Source organism: Gracilinanus agilis, chromosome 1, assembly GCF_016433145.1.
Source record: "Gracilinanus agilis isolate LMUSP501 chromosome 1, AgileGrace, whole genome shotgun sequence".
Lineage (NCBI taxonomy): Eukaryota > Metazoa > Chordata > Mammalia > Didelphimorphia > Didelphidae > Gracilinanus > Gracilinanus agilis.
In genome coordinates this window covers 207,075,636-207,095,482 of record NC_058130.1, presented here as the reverse complement: position 1 = coordinate 207,095,482, position 19,847 = coordinate 207,075,636, and the positions used below count along the sequence as shown (strand labels likewise).

Below are 19,847 nucleotides of genomic sequence, written 5' to 3'. Positions count from 1 at the left end.
AAAATGCATATTAAATATGTAATTCAAAATATAATTTTCAAAGCCATGTTGCTTATCTTTGATTTTTTAAATCTTTCCTCTTGCTATCCTCTAAAAATGCTTCACTGACTTTTCTTTTTCATTTCTTTCCTTTCATTTTGGGGGACTTCTTTTTCCTTTTCTCTCTTCTAATTCTTACTCATCCTTGTCCTCTCTTAGGGAAAAAAGGAGAGAAAAGAAAACTTACTAACAAATAGGCACCATCAAACAAAATAAATTCCTACGTAGACTATGTCTGATAATAAATGTCCACATTTCCCATGTCCATATTGTGAGTCCATTATCTCTGTGCCAAGAGGCAAGTGTCATACTTCATCCTCAGGTGTCTGGTGTCATCATTGGTTATTTCATTAATCAGATTTCTTAATTCTTTCAAAGTTATTTTTTTTTCTTTGTGATATGGTTGCTATTGTACAAAGTGTTCTCCAAGTTTCATTCACTTTCCTTTCCACAGTTTATATGCATCTTCCTAAGTTTCTCTGAAATTACCCTTTGTTGTCATTTTTTTTACCACACAGTGATGTTGCATTTCATTTATATATAATGTTCAGCCATCCCCCAACTGATGGAAATCCCTTTAGTTTCCAGCTCTTTGACACCACAAAAAAATTCAAAAATTTCAAAAATTAAAATATATATATTTTTGTACCTACATATGGGTCTTTTTCTTCTTTCTTGCTCCCTGTAGGGCAGAGGTCTGCAAGTATGGCTCTCAAGCCATATCTGGCTCTTTTGAGGGCCAGATATGGCTCTTTCTGCACCAGCCATAAAGTCAATTTTTTTTCAGGCACTGTTACAGGAGCGCACTGTGAGCACTGTACGGCTCTCACGAAATTACATTTTAAAAAATGTGGCGTTGATGGCTCTCACGGCCAAAAAGGTTGCCGACCCCTACTGTAGGGTATTATCCTCATTATAGTATTCTTATTATAGCATTTATATAGTGATTTTAAATTTAAAAAGCACTTTACATATATTAACTCATCAGATTCTCATGATAATCCTGTGAAGTAGTTGTCATTATTACCCTCATTTTACAGATGAGAGAACTGAGGCATGGACAAATTAAGAAATTTACCCAGGGTGAAACACCTAGTAAAATTCAGAGGAAAGATTTAAACTAATATTTTCCTAACTCTAAGTCTTATACTCTATCTGGTATATCATCTAGCTGCCATCGTCATCACTACCACCACTATCATCATCATCATGGTTGTTGTCATATCCCAATTGTGGTATTGCTGAGTCAGAGAATATAGAATCGTTTGGTGACTTTGAGCATATAATTCCTAATTACTTTCCAGAATGTCTGAGCCAATTCACATTAAAGCTGGGGGCTTTTTAAAAAAATTAAATTGTTTCAATAACAAAGATTTATCCTATCTCTCTCTCTCTCTCTCTCTTTCTCTCTCTCTCTCTGTCTCTCTGTCTCTCTGTCTCTCTCTCTCTCTCTCTCTCTCTCTCTCTCTCTCTCTCTCTCTTTCATTTATACTCACACATCCACTTAGAATAATAAACCCAACTATAACACTTTAACAAATTGGCATCACTAAAAAATTGAAGAATTCACGCTGACCAGGTCAAAAAAATATATGTTTCAATTCTATATACTGTCTATCTCCTCTCTATCAGGAAATAGGCAAGATGTTTTGTCAATATTGGTCTTCAGTAAATCATAATTGATTATTGCATTGATTAGAGATCTTAACATTTTCAGAGTTTTTATCTTTAGGATTCCTGTGGTCTCAGCTCTTTGGGAACCTCAAACCTTTTAGCTTGAGGATAGGCTTATGTACTAGTCAGCCTAGAGCAGTGGTTCCCAAACATTTTTGGCCTACCACCTCCTTTCCAGAAAAAATATTACTTAGCCCCCTGGAAATTAATTTTTTTAAATTTTAATAGGAAAGCTAAATGCACCTGTGGCCATCACCGCTCCCTGGATCACTGCAGCACCCACCGGGGGCAGTGGCACCCACTTTGGGAATCACTGGCCTAGAGAAAAAGAGTGGAGAGGTTTCAGGTCAGCCTTGGTTATGCAAACAAGATTTTGGTGAAATTTTAAAAATTCATTCTAATGATTAGTTTCTCTCTCACAATCATTTCTGAACATACTCAGCTTCCCTGCAATAAAGACAGGCAAATAAACGAAAAAGCCATAAACTGTCCATGTGTATCAATGCAAAACAACACTCTCTCCCCAAGTTGCCTGTCTCACTGCTGAAGAAAAGGTGATCTAATAGCTAATGACTTCTTCGAGGAATGAGCCCAAGCCACCTGCTACTCCCCAAAGTCTTCTCTCTAACACCGATAGTTTCCCATGAATGGACTCTGGGTGTGACTCAAAGGATACTGTGATCCCAAACAATCACAACTGCTGGTTGACCAGAGAGAGATTAGAAAAATGAATTGCGGATGTAAGTAGACTGACACATTGGTGACAATGGCTTGTGCGTGACAAGTAGCTTAAAGAACAGAGTCAAGGATATGGATAACCAGAAAAGGAGGGAAGCTAGTCCTGCCACTGGAGAGAGGACAAAGAGATTAGACTAGCTCTAACAGAGGCTTGTTCTGCCTGGTCCCACGAGTTGGGAACAAATGAAAGTTGCTGGGGATAGTTTCAGTTCAATTTATAATTGGTGAATCACTCACAGGGAAATAGGGAGGTGTGTACTTATATGGGAGCAGAATGTCAGACATCAACAATGAGGAAGAATTGCCCAAGAGAAGCATTGTAAGGACGTCACGAAATACTATGACCAGAATAGGTGGCGCAATCTAGTATAGCAAGAGCAAGGGAATTCCTGAATGATGAATAATCTTCATGGGTCTTTGATGTGGACTCCATTGTCATATATCTGTTACAGGAGGAATTTCTCTCATGTATAAGTTAGACTAGATTTCTTCTAACTCTCAAATTTTGATTCTCCTCCCACCCCAAACCCAACTCTGCCCCAATGTGAAGGACTTCTGGGAGGGTATGGACAAAATTCACAAAGCATGGAAGGTCAAGGATGGGTTGTGATCCACACTGCTGAAAGGATCATGGACACAAATGAGATAATGACATTTATAGGGATTGAGGCTGGACCTGAGATTCCACTGGCATAAGGAACTCCCTAAGTGATGAAACTACCTCCTCCTAATTCAAGGCTGATAAACTTCTCTGCAACTTATAGTCATAGAAAATTCATCTGGGCTCTAAGAAATGAAACAATTTGCTCAGGTTTACACAGACAATGAGTGTCAGAAGAGGTACTTGATGGGTCAGTTAGGTAGTGCTATCAATAATGTGTCAGACCTGGAATTGGGAGGGCCTGGGTTCAAATCTAGCCTCACACACTTCCTAGCTTTGTCACCCTGTGCAAATTACTGAACCCTAATTGCCTGGCCCTTGCCTCTTTTCTGTCTTAGAATTGATATTGAGAGAGAGAGAGAAAGCGAAAGAGAGAGACAGAGACAGAGACAGAGAGAGAGAGAAAGAGAGAGAGAAAGAGAAAGAGAGAGAGAGAGAGAAAGAGAAAGAGAGAGAGAGAGAGAGTGAGAGAGAGAGATGAGAGAGGGAGGGAGAAATAGAGGAAGGGAGAATGAAAGGGAAAAGAAAAGGAGGAAGGGAAGGAGGGAAGAAGGAGATAGAAAGGAAGATTTGTACCTAAACCTTTCTGGTTTTGAGCCTGATTCTCTTTGGTTTGCTAAACTACCTTTTAATAAATGACATTTATATAAGCTTTAAAACTTGCAAAGCACTTTGCATATATGTCAGTGAACAACATTTGTTAAAAACTTATTATATGCCAGGAATTGGTCTAAGCTCTGAGGACACAAAGAAAGACGAAAAGACTATTCTTACCTTCAAGAAGTTCACATTTTAATGGAGGAGACAACATGCAACAAGCTGCTGTTTTTTCTTAGTAGCAATGTATGGCTGTGAAAATTGGATAATAAGGAATTGATGCAGAATTGAATCTTTATAATTGTGTTGCTGGAGAAGACTTTTGAGACTCCCTTGGACAGCAAGGAAATCAAATTAGTCAATACTTAAAGAAATTAACTCAGATTATTCATTTGAAGGACAAATATGGAAGTCAAAGTTTAAATACTTTGACCACATAATAAGAAGACAAGGTAAGACCCAAATGTTGGGAAAGATGGAAGGCAAAAGGAGAAAAGGTCAGCTGAGGATGAGATGAATAGATAGGGTCATGGAAGCAACAAACATGATATTGAAGAGACTTCAAGAGAGTGAAGGATAGGCTAGAAGAACCTATGGTTTATGGGGTCATGAGGGTTGGACATGACTGGATAAAGCAACAATCACAATAACATGCAAATAATGATGTACATGTAAGCTATATACATAAAGATAATTTAAGGAAGAAGAGAATGGCATGGTAGATGTGGGAGGATTGCAAAAGTCTTCTTGCAAAGTTGTGAACTGAACTGAGTCTCAAGAGGATCCAGGAGGTGGAAGTGAGAACATTCCATACTTGAAGGGCTAGCCAGAGAAAAATTACTGGGTACATTTGGAAGAACAAAAGGTCAAAAATATCAGGGGAACTAATTTAAAAAAATGAAGGATGTTTAAACCCAGTACCAGATCTTAAACTGTACTATAAAGCAGTAATCATCAAACAATCTGGTATTGGCTAAGAAATAGAAGCGTGGATCAATAGAATAGAGTAGGGGTAAATGACCCCAGCAATCTAGTGTTTGATAAAGCAAAAAAATCTCAGCTATTGGAACAAGAACTCACTATTTGACAAAATCTGCTAGGAAAATTGGAAAGCAGTGGAAAGCAGTATGGCAAAAATTAGGTGTAGATTATTATCTCACACTCTATAGCAAGATAAGATCAAAATGGGTATATGATTTAAACATGAAGGGTGATATTATAAGTAAATTAGGGGAACAAAGAATAGTTTACCTTTAAGATCTATGGAGAAGGAAAGAATTTATGACTAAACAAGAGATAGAGAATATTGCAAGATATAAAATGAATAGTTTTGGTTATATTAAATTAAAAAGGTTTTGTTCAAATAAAATCACTAAAACCAAGATTAGAAGGGAAACAACAAACTGAGAAAAAATTCATAACAAATTTCTCTGATAAATGTCTCATTTTTGAAATATATAAAGAATGAAGTCAAATTTATAAGACTCCAAGTCATTCCCCAATTGATAAATGGTCAAAGGATAGGAATAGGCAGTTTTCAGATGAAGAAATCAAAGCTGTCAATAATCATATGAAAAATGTTCTAAATCACTCTTGATTAGAGAAATGCAAATTAAAACAATTCTGATGTACCACCTCACACCTATTAGATTGGCCAATATGACAGTAAAAGAAAATGATGAATGCTGGAGGGGATGTGGCAAAATTGGGACACTAATGACTTACGGGTCGAGTTGTGAACCGATCCAACATTCTGGTGGGAAATTTGGAATTATATCCAAAGGTCTATAAAAGAATCCATACTTTTTCATCTAGCAATGCCACCACTGGGTCTGTATCCCAAAAAGATTTTTAAAAATTGGCAAAGGCCCTGTTTGTACAAAAATATTTATAGCTACTCTTTTTGTGGTAAAAAAGAATTAGAAACTAAAGGGATGTCCCCCAATTGAGGAATGGCTGAACAAATTGTGGTTTGTGAAGGGGATGGAATACTATTGTGCTATAAGGAATGATGAACAGGATGATTTCAGAAAGAGCTGGCAAGATCAATTGATGCAGAGTGAAATAAGCAGAACTAAGAGGTCATTATACACAGTAACAGCAATATTGTGGAATGATAAAAATCTAACAGACTTTACTACTAACAGCAATACAATGATCCAAGACAATTCTCAGGAACTTATGATAAAGAATGCTACCACCTCCAGAGAAAGAACTGTTGGAGTCAGAATGCAGATGAAAACACATGATTTATCACTTATTTATTTGGGTATATGATTTGGAGTTTGGAAAAGTCGTTTTAATGATTGGGGTAATGAATCAGTTAGGATCATGCATAAGAATTGTTTTATTTCATTTAGGACCTGATTGAGATTATGGGGCATGAATTTATACTGTACCCATCTAATACAGTTTTGTAATTTTTTTCAGTTCCATTTAAGTTGTGCACAAATAGGAGCAAAGGCAATGGATGTTGAGACTTGGCAAAGCATGATTGTTAATAGCATAGAGGAGAAAGGGACTCAGGTATAGAAGGCAGCATAAAACTGAAGAATTCACCTGGGGGCCAAGATAGTGAATGTGTGTATTGGAGCAGTGATGATGACTTGGAAAGATTTGAGGGGTTGAGGGACTGAAAGTCATGCTGAAGATGAAGATGAAGAACAGGGTTAGGGACTGTAAGGCAGAGGCAAAAGTGGAATTATATAGAATTGTGATCAGATAAAGGAATAGATTATCACATGTAAGGCTCATGATGAAAGCCAAGGATGAGTAGCAGCCAGAGAATCATCTCTGAATCAGAAAGATCTGAGTTCAAGTCCTCTTTCAGATATACTCTGGCTATATGACCCTGGATGAGTAATTTAAATATTAGTACCTCCAGGCGACTCTCTAAGACTAAAAGTTGTCAGAGTTTCTTTCCTGGATTGGAAAAGGTAGCTTTCTCACTATCCCAGTGAAATCACCAGTCCTAACATTTCCCATTCCACTGTGTTCTCTTGGGGAAAGAGGCAGATGAAAGAAAAAGCCTCACCTCACAAGAATGAAGTGCTATTCTTATTTTACAGATGCTGAAACTTGGATTCAAAGCAGTAAATAATGGTAATGATAATAATAATAGTAATAATAGCTAACATTTATACAGTACCTACTATGTGCCAGGCACTGTGTTAAGCACTTTACAATTGTTATTTCATTTGATTCTTACAACATCTCTGGGAGGTAGGTGATATCCTCATTTTACAGATGAAGAAACTGAAGCAAACAAAGGTTAAATGTCTGGCCCAGAATCACAGAGCTAAGAAGTGTCCGAAATGGAATTTGGATCCTGGCCTCCCTAGTCACTGTATCAAACTAAGATGTCAGAGTCATTGAAGTATGGAAGGATAGAGAGAGAATCTTCCAAAAATTTAGAGATTCCCCCAAATTGGAATAGGAGGTGATGGCTTCCCCTTCATTTGGGTCTGTATAATTAGAATTTGCTCCCCAAGACCCTAAATCCCAACTTCCCATGTTCCCTCTCACATTATGAACTAAACATAGGGAGGATATAAGTTTTGTGTAGTTCTGCCCTCATGTGCCCTTTCCCGTGATTGTGGCTGGGAAAGCGGGTTTTACTCAGGCTTTTAATTTTGTCCTTCTATTTCTTCTACTTCAAGTGATTATTAATAAACCTTATAGTACTTGGAGTCATTGGATATTACTTTTAATCTTATTGATCTTAAAGCAAAATCTATTTTTCCCTCTTTCCTCCTCTCCTCTACAATGAAAAAGAAAAACAAAACTCTTTTAACAAATATGCACAGACAAGCAAGCAAAACTAATTCCAATATCGGCCACATCAATATCTACATTGATATCAGTATCATCATTTTGTACCCATCTCCATTCCCTGTGGGTACGGAGATGGGTTGGATGTTTCATCATAAGTCTTTTGGAATCATGTCTGGTCATGGTATTGATCAGATTTCTTAAATCCCTCCAAGTTCAATAAACATTCATTAAGTATTTACTATGTAAGTAAAACTTTTGATATGAGCCAGACTGAATTAACAGTGACCGGAAATTGACCCACTAAAGAAAAGAAACATCCCCAAAGACATAAATATGAATTAGCAATAGGAATCCACTAGCTGGATCCAGGCAGTGGGCATAGAGCCCAGATGGATTTAGTAAAGAATGTTCAGGGGTCAGCACTTAGGGGCCACAATCCCAACTTTTTATCAAAAGAAAAAACACCCAAACAAGGTCAAGAACATCAAGAGAATCGATGAAAATAGATGTAAAGAAAGGCTTATCAATGCCAGATTTCCAACTGTACTACAATGTGGTAATTATCAAAAACAATCTGTTACCAACTAAGAAATATAGTGGTAGACCCATAAATAGATTAGGTATACAATAGAGTAGCAAATGAATATGGGAATTTAACGTTTGATAAACTCAAAGACCCAAGTTTTTGGAGTAAGAACTCAACATCTGACAAAAATTGCAGAAAAAACTGGAAAGCACTTTGGGAGAAACTAGGCACAGATCAACATCTCATACATAAGTACATGATAGGGTCAAAGTAGATAAATGATTTCTACATAAAGGGTGATATCATAAATAAATTAGGGGAGAACAGAAATATTTATCTGTCAGATCTATGGATAAGAGAAATGTGTATGACCAAACCAGGGATAGAGAGGGTCACAGGAAGTAAAATGGATCATTTTGACTAAATTAAGTTGAAAAGGTTTTGCACAAGCAAAACTAATGAAGACAAAATTAGAAGGAAAACAGAAAACTGGGGGAAATTTTTTATAGTAAGTTTCTCTGATAAAAGCCTCATCTTTCAAATATATAGGGACCTTAATCAAATTTTTAGAAATCAAGAGTCATTCTTCTGTTGATATATGATCAAAGGTTATGAACAAGCAGTTTTCAGAAAAAAGAAATCAAAACTATCAAAGTCACATAAAAAATGTTCTAAATCATTGCTGAGAAATGCAAATTAAAACAACTCTGAAGTAACACTTCACATCTCTCAAATTGACTAACATCACAGAAAAGAAAAATGACTACACCAGAAGTGATATGGAAAAATTGGGAAACTAATGCACCATTGGTGGAGTTGTGAACTAGTCTAACCATTCTGGAAGACAATTTAGAACTATGCCCAAAGAGCTATGAAATGGCATGTACCCTTTGATCCAGCAATATCATTACTAGTTCTGTATCCTAAAGAGATCAAAGAAAAAGGAGAAGGACCTATTTGTACAAAAATATTTATAGCAGCTCTTTTTGTGGTGCAAAGAAATGGAAATCGAGGGGATATCCATCAATTGGAGAATGGCTGAACGAGTTGGGGTATATGATTGTGATGGAATACTATTGTGCTGTTAGATCACAAGAGCAGGATGGGAAAACTTATATGAACTGATGTAAAGTGAGCAGAACCAGTACAACATTGTACATAGTAACAGCAAAATTGTATGGATTATCAACTGTGAAAAACAGTTATTTTGATCAAAACAATGATTCAAGACAATTCCAAAGGGGGACATGATTTTCAAAATGCTGTTTTCAGGGGGCAGCTGGGTGGCTCAGTGGATTGAGAGCCAGACCTAGAGATGGGAGGTCCTGGGTTCAAATGTGACCTCAGGCACTTCCTAGCTGTATGACCCTGGGCAAGTCACTTGACCTCCATTGCCTACCCCTCTTCTGCCTTGGAACCAATACACAGTATTGATTCTAAAACGTAAGGTAAGGGCTCAAAAACAAACAAACAAATAAATAAATGAAATCCTATTTTCAAAGAGAGAACTGATGAATTTTGAATTTAGATCAAAGCATGCTTTTTAAGAAAACTAGGCTTATCTTGTGGGTTTTTTTTGGGGGGAGGGTTGTGTTTTCTTTTGCAACATGGCTAATATTGAAATATATTTTGCAGGAGAAACAAACTACCTTGTATCACAGCCAGTCTATCAGATGTCTAGGTGATTATAACTGTAGATATTACTACTAACCCTTCACTTTAAAAAGTGGCATCTCTAATGATAAACTCTGCAGTTTTGCAAAAATAAAGAAAAGAGTAAACACACACACACAGCCTTTCTTTTGCTCCTTTGGCTCACAGGTGGTAACCTCAAAATTCAGAGACTACATTTTGCTCACTATAGTCACCACTCTGTGTCTGTCAAAGTGCTTATGGCTCCAGCTCTGGGGGACTGCATTGGCAGACCCCACCCTATTAGCTCTGAGATCCTTAGCTCCTTGAGCTGTCATCTCAGGAACAGATAGATATTCTAGGGACAGTGTAGGGAATAGGGAAAAATGAGGGGAACTGGGTTTAACACTTCTAAAAGGCAAGGCATGGGGAATTCCAGGGTTGCAGGAAGTAACACAAAGCTTCCAAAAGAAAACGTATGTTTTAGAATGCAGCAGAAAAGATCCCGAATCTGGAACCAGAGGAGCAAGGGCTCATATACCATCTCTACTATTTTCCAGCCCTGTGACCTTGGACAAGTCACCTAACTTGGGCTTGTTGTTCATCCATAAGATGAAAATGATCTCTGAAGTCATTTCTTCTGTGAAAATCTGCAAGCTCTGCCTTGAGACAGAGAGGCAAACTGTTTTGTAACTTTTGCTTTTCAGAGACAAAGGTTAAGAAAAATTCAACAGCTGCAGGAAACACGAGGATATCACCACGTGAGCAGTTGCAAAAGACAGGCACACCCCAGAAGGATTATTTTCCAAAGCTGCCTGGCCTCCCTCCCCAAGAGCAGCAGAAGCCTTAGAGCCTGGCTCACTTGATTGGAAGCATGGCTTTCTATTCTGGCTTATCCGTGGAAACCTGGACTTTACTAGTGGCTTTTGTCACTCTGCTGATATTGTAAGTCTAGCCTCCCTTTATTTCTGTTCCAAAGTTGGGATTTGGGTTAAGAAAATGACTAAAGGCAGCCATTTGTTACTTGGGAACTTGTTATCGTAGGGGGAGCCAACGCCTCCTATTCTCAACAGATCCGACTTTTTTTGGAGAATAGACCTTGGCACTGAGAGAAATGCTTTGGCAGGAGGGAAGCAGAGAAAGAGGGAGGAGCAAGAAGACAAGCCTGAGCTCTCTCCCGCAGAAAGCATGAGGAAGTTCAGAGCTAGGGGAATTCACAGCCTTTCAAATATGGGTTTTCTCTTTCCTGTTCTTCTAGATCTGGGAGGATCATAGATTACAAATCTTTTATTTGACAAATGAGGAAACTGAGACCCAGAGAAGTTAAGGGCCAGGTCCAGGGCCACAAGCTTATAAATGTCTGAGGTGGAATTTGAGAATTTGTACCCATTTTTTTCTCAAACCTTTACCTTCTGTCTTAGAATAGATACTAAGTATTGATTCCAAGGCAGAAGATCTTTAATAGCTAGGCAATTGGGGATTAGCGACTTGCGTAGGAGCATCTGAGATCGTATTAAGAATCTGACCCTCCTCTCTCCAGACCTGCTTCTCTATCCATTGACCTGAACCATGTCTTCTTGTACCCAAGTCTAACACCTTGTTCTTAGACCAGAGATGGAAGGGAACTTAGATTATCTAGTCCAACTCTCTTATCTTAACTATGGAGGAATCCAAGATCCAGTGAGGTTGGAGGACTTACCCAAAGTCAGACAAGCAGGAAGTAGCAAAGGATGGATTTGAATTGAGCATCTCTGGTCTGGTTCGAGAATGGATTCTCTTTCCAGCAGACTGGGCTGGCTCCTTTTTTTTTTTTTTTTTTTGGACTACCACCTAAAAAACTGGTCTTTATGGTCCCTTAGCTCATAGGACTTTTGAATTGTCAGTCAATGTTTCTTAGTAAGGAGGAAGTCAATTCAACAAGCAACCATTTATTAAGCAAGTATTATGCAGTAGGCAGGGGCAGCTAAGTTGTGCTATTTGCCTCAGTTTCCTCATCTATAAAATGAGCTTCAGAAGGAAATGGCAAACCATTCCAGTATCTTTGCCATGAAAATCCCAAAGAGAGGTCAGAAAGAGTTGGACATGATTGTACTAGGGGCTGAAGATACAAAGAAAAGCAAAGAATGGTGCCTGTTCACAAGAAGCTCAGTCTAATGGTGGGTCAAAAAAGATAGATAATATGGAAATAGGTTTTGTATGACTTCATATGTATAATGGATATCTTATTGCTTGCCTTTTCAATGGGTAAGGAAGGGCTGGATTGAGAGAGAGAATTTGCAACTTGAAATTTAAAAAAAAAAAAAAAGGTGATAAAGACGCCAGGTAAGAAAGCACTGGACTGAAAGCCAGGTAGGAAAGATGAAGAGACAAAGGTGGGGCAGTCCCTGATGGGTAATTGGAAACCAGTCTTGAACTAGTCTTGGGAGCCTCTGTTTTGGTGCCAGGTCTTTAAATTTAGACTCAAGTGAAATAAGTTCATATTGCTAGGTCTGACATTGATGGGCAAAAGGCAAGTGACTAGCTGTCTGAACTTCAGGTTCCTCATCTGTAAGAGGGGCATGCTAATATATAACTACATATATTATATTATATATTATAATGTATAATCAATCATTTGTGAGGGAAGAACTTAAGATAAGGTGCCTTAGTGTCTGGATTTGAAGTCAGAGGATGTAAGTTCAAATGCTGCCACTGAATGACCTTGGTCAAATCATTTATGGGCTTCAAGGAGGTAAATAAAAGGGATTGGACTAGATGACTTTTAAGGTTCGTTTGAGTTAAAAGGATGACCCTTAGAGAGAGGGCCAGCACTCCCTGTTCAAGTGGCTTGGATTGCCTTTTAATTCTGTTAAAAATTTAGTAAAAGTCTATGGGAAATTGTTTTCCGGTAGGACACATAAAACATATGCTATTAATAACTATATCTCTTCATGCTTTCATATATAAACAACCTGTGATTTCATTTGTGTGGGCCTCTCCTTCACTGTGACAGATCACAAACCCTTTCTGGCCCAGTAAAGGGTCATCATGAGTGACTGTGATCAAAAAAATGTGTCCCCTTGCAGCCAACTTTGTAATAAGCCTCTTCAAACTTGGCTGGGCTGGAATTGAGTGGCAGATGGCCTCATTACAGGGCTGGACTTACAGATTTTCCAGTTTCCTAGGAATTGCCAAAGCTGAGCTCCATTAATTTAGCCTTTAAGAACCCAAGGGTCACTTCCATCCCACAGTGAGATTTGAGAGGAAGAGGGCTTTATTAAGAAAGGCAACAGTAGTAAAAGTCTATAGGACTCCAGAGCTTTCTTGCTCATTATTTCATCTAACTCCATTTAACTCCAGGAGGTATGTTTATTCCCATTTTACAAAAGAGGAAACTGAGTCTGAAAGAGGTAAGAGGAATTGCTCAGGGTCATGATGAATAGATAAACAGATGTTTAGTCAGTATTTGCCAGGTACTATGCTAATCTCTGGATATACAAATACAAAAGTCCTTCAAACAATCAATCAATCAGCCTTTATTAAATGTTTTCTTTTTTTAGCTTTAAAAGTATATTTATATATATTCATATATATATATATATAATATATAAACGCATAGTTTTTTTTAAACTAATTAATCGATTAGTTACATTAAAGTTCCTGGGTATCTCCCTCCTCTTCCCTCCCCTCACTAGGGAAGGCATGATTTGACAAAAATATTTATGTATATAAAAACTATGTCTTGCTTGTTTCTATTTATTGGTTCTTTCTCTGGAGATGTGCACACACAAGTTAATCTTCAAACTATATTTGTTGCTATATATAATATTCACTTTTATGTAGGTCTTTCTTTGATTTAAAAAAATTAACCTACTCATCATTTCTTTGGGCTCAGTAGTATTCCATCATTATCATAAGCCAACCATTTCCCCAAATGATGGGCCTGCCCCAATTTCCAGTTCTTTGCCACCACAAAGAGAGCCACTCTAAATATTTTAGAACATATTGGTTCTTTTTCTTTTTCCCTGATCATCTTAGGAAATAAACCTAATAGTGGTATTACTGAGTCAAAGAATATACAAACTTTTAGCACTCTTTGGGCATAATTTCAGATTGCATACCTTTTAAAACTTTGAATCTCCTAAGTTCTTTCCAAGGTTAGATATTTGTAGAAGCATTGGGAAGAATAGAAAGGGAAGCAACAGAAGAAGAGTTCAATTGATAATCTTTCCCAGGTAAGATGAAATTAAGTGGAAATGGAAAAGGAATGGATTTGAATGATATTGAACTTGACTGGAAAGGGGGTAGGAGAGAAAGAAAATTGCAAGGTTTTCTGCCTAGTATGAGAGTTCTCATGCCATTAGCAGAAATAGTGAGGATAGAGGACTGAGCTACTGTTGAGTTTGGATTGAGGCAACAGGGAGAAAAATAGTAATTTCTGTTTTGTTGATGAAGTAATTGGGGAGAGATGTTCAGGATAGCATAGCAAATTCAGGACTGGAAATAAGGGCTTGGGACATGGGAAATTTAACCATGGAGATAAATGTATGGCATATATCACATTATCTGCCATCTTAGGGAGGGGGAAGGAGGGGCAGGGAAGGAGGGAATAAGGATCACAAAATGTTGGAAAACTATTATTAAAAATTATATTGACATGGAAAATTTTTTAAAAATAAAAAACAAACCTTGGAGGTAAGGGTTATCAGAATACGATGGCAAGAGATTTTCATCCTGGAATCAGAGGACTCCATAACCTCATGTATACTAGCTAGGTGTGAACTTGGGCAGATCTCTTAATCTTCTTGGGTCTTATTTTCCTTATCTATAAAATTAGGGAGTTTTGTTAAGAATATTCTCTAAAGTCCCCTCCAAGTTCTAGAGCAGGGATGGCAAACCTATGACACGTGTGTCAGCACTGACACGTGTAGCCATTTTCAATGACATGCGGCTGCATACAGAGAAGTCTGGGTCCAAATGCTGAGGATGAAACATTTGCTGTAGTGTAGTGTAGACACTCTGCACTATCAATGACAATTCTACCTATATTAATTTACCTATTTTGGCTTATTAAATACAGTTATATATTACAATTATACATTTTTGTTATTTAAACTATAAATATCACAAAATTATTTTTTTTTCTCAAAGTGACACACCACCCGAGTTATGCTTAATTTTTTGGCGAATTTTGACACACCAAGCTCAAAAGGTTGCCCATCACTGTTCTAGAGCTATGAACAAAAGAAGGAAGCAGGCATTTATTGAGCATTTAGTCTTGCCAGCATATTCTGACGGCATCTTTTACCTCCATAGTTAAATTCCTGATTTCACTAGCCTTTATCTCTAGTAATGAGTTTGTTCTAGAATACTGAAAATCTCTACCTAATTAACTACTCTATCAAAAAATGCAAACTAATCTTTCTCTTCCTGTTACCTCATAGCAAGCTATCATACACTGTGCTAAATTATTGGCAAATAGCCCACTTAATCCTTACAATCCTGGGAGATAGGTGTCATAATGGTTACGCCTATTTTACAGTTGAAACAGGAAAACCTAGGTTAAGTGACTCACCCAGGGTCACATAGCTAACTTCTGAGGCAGCATTTGAACTCATGACTTCCTGACTCCAGGTCTAGTGTTCCATCCATTGTGTACCCTTGCTACCTCAAATATATGAGCCTATATAATTGAAACCATGAAGGTAGATGAGACCATTATAGTTAAAAATATATATTGAAAATACAAAAGAGCAAAACTTTTGGGGATACTCAAAGAAGAGAGAAATCGGTGGAGACAGGAAGTGCAATCATAAATCTAGGAAATTATTTTGTATTTACTTGTATATGTATTGTATTCCTCCAGGAAAATGTAAGTTCCTTAAGGGTAGAGACTTTTAGTTTTATCTTTGTATTACCAGACAGTGCCTGGTCCATATCAAGTGTTTGGTATATGTTTGTGGAATTGAATGAAGAAATAATCAAATGAGGATTTTATAATGAAAGACTAAGGAAAGCCATGGGAATTGAGTGTTTTCAGGAAGGAGTGGCCAGGAGTGTTAAATGTTGTTAAAAGCCTAAAAAGCATTAAGTATTTTTCAAAAAGCCCATTTGGTTAGTGAGGTCACCCTTGATCTTGGAGAGAGGTGTTTTGGTTAAGCCTACCTACATAACAGGAAAAAAGCATTGATCTGAGAGTCAAGAGATGGGGATTCCAGTCCTACTTTTGTCATCTTTGAACTTGGATTTAGTGGTTGAGGTCATTGGGAGGGAAAAAACATCAGGGAGAGATCAGGTAAGTAAATTGACAATGAAAGGAAAAAGAGACAGAGACAAAGGAGGGGGAGGGGGAGAGAGACAGAAACAGAGAGACAGACAGACAGACAGACAGACAGAGATGGAGAGGGAGAGGCAGGATGGGGAAGAACAAGCTCAGAGTTAAAAGAAGTTTTTTAGGATATCAGAGACTTGAGCACATTTAGATAATGTATGTAAAGTGCTTTGCAGACTTTAAAAGGACAATATAAATGTCTAGTTTTATTGATAGCAGTAGGATTACGAATCTAGTGGAGACGTAGGGATTGAAGATGCAAGAAATCGAGGGAGTAACTAATGTAGGGATCCTTAACCTTTTTTTTTTTTTTATGTTTTGTGGTTCCTTTTGGCAATATAGTGAACTCTTCTCAGAATGTTTTTAAATGCATAAAATAATATACATAAGCTTCTAAAGTAAACCAATTATATGGAAATGCAGCAATCAAAACATTTTTTTAAAATGAAGTTCATAGACCCTTGATTAAAAATGCCTAAACTAATGCAATGAGGGTCTTAAGGAGACCTAAAGCCACAGCTTTATAGATCTAAGCTAGAAGGGGCTTTATAGGACATGTAATCCAACCCTTCCCCCTACCTTGAGTCAGAGAACTGAGATTAAATCCCTCTTCCAATGCTTTCTACCTGTGTGGGCCTAGTCAAATCATGTAATCTCTTTGTGCCTCTTCTTTCTCATTTCTAAAAAAGCTAGATGGCCTCTGAGGCCCTTTCCAACTACTCTAGTCCTATGTTCCATTCATTTTATAGCTGAGGAAACTAGAACTCAAGGAAGTTAAGCGATTAGCCCAAAGTCATATAAGAAGTAACATCAGAAGTAAGATTTGAACCATGATACAATACCTCTAGAGCCAGTACCTTTTCCATTGTGGCTTGGTGTCTACTTAATGAGATCAAGACCTTTGTGGGTTTTTTTGTGGGGAGTGGTTGAGGTGGGAGGGAGACTCAATTACCACTGTCAAGGAACTAGAAACATCTTACTCTGAAAAAGGAAAGAAGGAAAATATGGGCAAAGAGAAGTAGCAATTTTGAGGAATTTATTGAGCTAGAAAAATGAATGGGTTAATATTGGATGATCTAGAGGTCAGCAAAACAGAAATGGAGATTATGTGCTTGAGTAGGTTGGGGGCACAGGAATGGAGATGGAGTTTGGAAGTAGAATTGGGAACCTAGGAAAACTGTTAATTTTGACTCTTCCACTTACCTATCAAATGCAATCAGTTGTCAAGTTCTGTAAATTCTGCCTCAACAATGCCTCATTCATACGTACATCCATCTGTCCATCTGTCTGTCTGTCCATCCATCCATCCATTCATTCATTTCTTTCTCTGTATTCCCACTGTCACTCCCCTCTCAGTACTCCCCCCTTAGATAGCAACAGCTTCCAAAGAGTTCTTTCCAGTTAGCTTTCCTTACTTCACCCACATAATTCATTCTTCATAACTCTTCTAGAACTGCCCCACACTGTCCTCTAAACCAGTTTTGGAAATCTTTAGATTCGTGGGCCTGTGGAAATGTTTGACAGTTAACTGGAGTCTTGGGCCTAGAGATCATGTGAGAGGTCTTGAGGGAAATAAGAGCTAAATGTGTATATCTGGAAGTAATTTACATAGGTAAGATAGTTGTACCATGGAAGCAGCTGAAATCACCTAGCGAGAGGCCACAGGAAAAAAAGAAGAGAATCTAAAGCAGTACTCTTGAGTGGTAACCATTTATAAGTAGAAGGAGGTGGATGAGCATTCTGCAAAGAAGCCTGAGAAGTATCAATCAGATTGGTAGAAGGACCAGGAAAATTTCATTAAAATTTGGGCAGGAGAGTGTCTAGAAGGAAGGAGAGGTCAATAGAGTAAAATGCAAAAGAAATCTAGAAAGCTGAGGATTGAAAAAGACCATTAGGTTTAGCAATAAAGGAATCATTGGTAACCTTTGAGAGAATAGTTTCAGTTAAGAATCCTGATTTCCAGGAGACATGAGCAATAGCTTGAAAAATAGAGACAAGACAAATAGCTTTTTCTATGAGTTTGTCTATAAAAAGGAGGAGAGATCTGGGAAGAGATGTTGAAGTGACAGCAGGTTTAAAAGAGAGCTTTTTAAAGCTGGGCGTTATTTGAGAGCAGCAGGGAAGCAACCAGTGGATCAAGATTCAGAATTAAGGAAGGAGAAGAGATAAGCAAAGGAGTAAGATTCCAAGGACAGAAACAGTGTTTTAGTAGAGAATGGGGGTAAGGAGATGCTTAGGTGATTTGAAACATAGAATTGGGGAGGAAGAGCTCATGACAACTTCAGGTTTTTTTTCAGTGAAATGGAAAAAAAAGAAAGAGGAGGAAGAGGGCATTCAAAGGAGAAAAAAATGTTTAGAACAACTCATAATGGGAGTATGATAAGCAATTAGGGATGAGGAAGTAGTGAACATAGGATTATTGGATAACATGAATGTCCAGTGGTTCCAGTGGGCACAACTATGTGACTTCTTCCATCTTTGTCCATTTGCATGAGTGTAGAGTTGAAGAAGACAAGTGGTAGGATTGATACAGGAATGGGGTTTAGAAAGGAATGAGCAATCATGGAACAAGAAGGCATGGGATTCAAGGATAGAGGGCTGCATAAGTTGGATTGGTTAACTCTAGGGTCAAAAGGATAGCTAAGGTAACGGCTTCAGAAAATGAAGCAGAGTAGGCTGACTAGAGGTTGCAAAGAGTATGAAAAGTAGAAAGTTTGAGGCACAAGGAAAGGGACAGGAGGGATAAGTTGAAGAGAAAAATTTCAGAATTAGAGATTGTGGAAGAGGAATATTTATGAGTGATACTGATTATCCCCATAAATCCATGTATATCAAAGTGAAGGTATAGGAAATGGAGTTTAAGGAGACTGATGAACTGGGAAACAAGTATATTTGAAGAGATAATCAACATGTGTTATGTAAAGGATGGCAGCATGGAATTCCTGCAAAATACAGGGTCAGTCTCACCCAGAATTCCAGGGGATCCCCCCTGGAGAACTTTGGGTGAGGGGACAGTTGAGAAGGGTTAGTCAGTTGCTTCTGGAGGGTTAATGTGGGCAGATCTCACTGCTTACTGCTCCTGACTTGGGGATTCACATGAGAGGGCCATTGTGGCTAAGCCATCGTGGTTTCTACTCAGGAGTTAGCCTGCTTAGTAGGGTTAGTCCTTACCAACATCAATACAACAATTATTTAGTGATATAGAGATTGGTGATATTCATTATTTTTTTAACATTTATTAATATTCATTTTTAACATGGTTACATGATTCATGCTCCTACTTTCCCCTTTGCCCCCCGCAATCCCCCGACCCATGGCCGATGCACATTTCCACTAGTTTTGTCCTGTGTCCTTGATCAAGACATATTTCCAAATTGTTGGTAGTTGCATTGGTGTGGTAGTTTCGAGTCCACACCCTCAATCATGTCCACCCCGACCCATGTGTTCAAGCTGTTGTTTTTCTTATATGTTTCCTCTCCTGCAGTCCTTCCTCTGAATGTGGGTAGCATCTCTACCATAAATCCCTCAGAATTGTCCTGGGTCATTGTATTGCTGCTGGTACAGAGGTCCATTACATTCAATTTTACCACAGTATATCAGTCTCTGTATACAATGTTCTTCTGGCTCTGCTCCTTTCATTCTGCATCTGTTCCTGGAGGTCTCTCCAGTTCGCCTGGAAATCCTCCAGTTTATTATTCCTTTTAGCACAATAGTATTCCATCACCCGCATATACCACAGTTTGTTCAGCCATTCCCCAATTGAAGGACATTCCCTCCTTTTCCAGTTTGTTGCCACCACAAAAAGCGCAGCTATAAATATTTTCATACAAGTCTGTTTATCTATGATCTCTTTGGGGTACAAACCCAGCAATGGTATGGCTGGATCAAAGGGCAGG

General features: G+C 38.1%; 1 protein-coding gene across 1 annotated transcript in view; it reads left to right on the top strand.

Annotated features, from left to right (window-relative positions):
• The first annotated feature begins 10,492 nt into the window (after nucleotides 1-10,492).
• LOC123231171 (cytochrome P450 3A24-like) overlaps nucleotides 10,493-19,847 on the top strand; it is an 81,591-nt gene continuing 72,236 nt past the window's right edge. Inside the window, exon 1 of the mRNA XM_044657418.1 lies at nucleotides 10,493-10,586. Within this exon, the coding sequence (XP_044513353.1) occupies nucleotides 10,516-10,586 (71 nt within the window). The 5' untranslated portion in view covers nucleotides 10,493-10,515. The remainder of the gene's footprint in view (nucleotides 10,587-19,847) is intronic.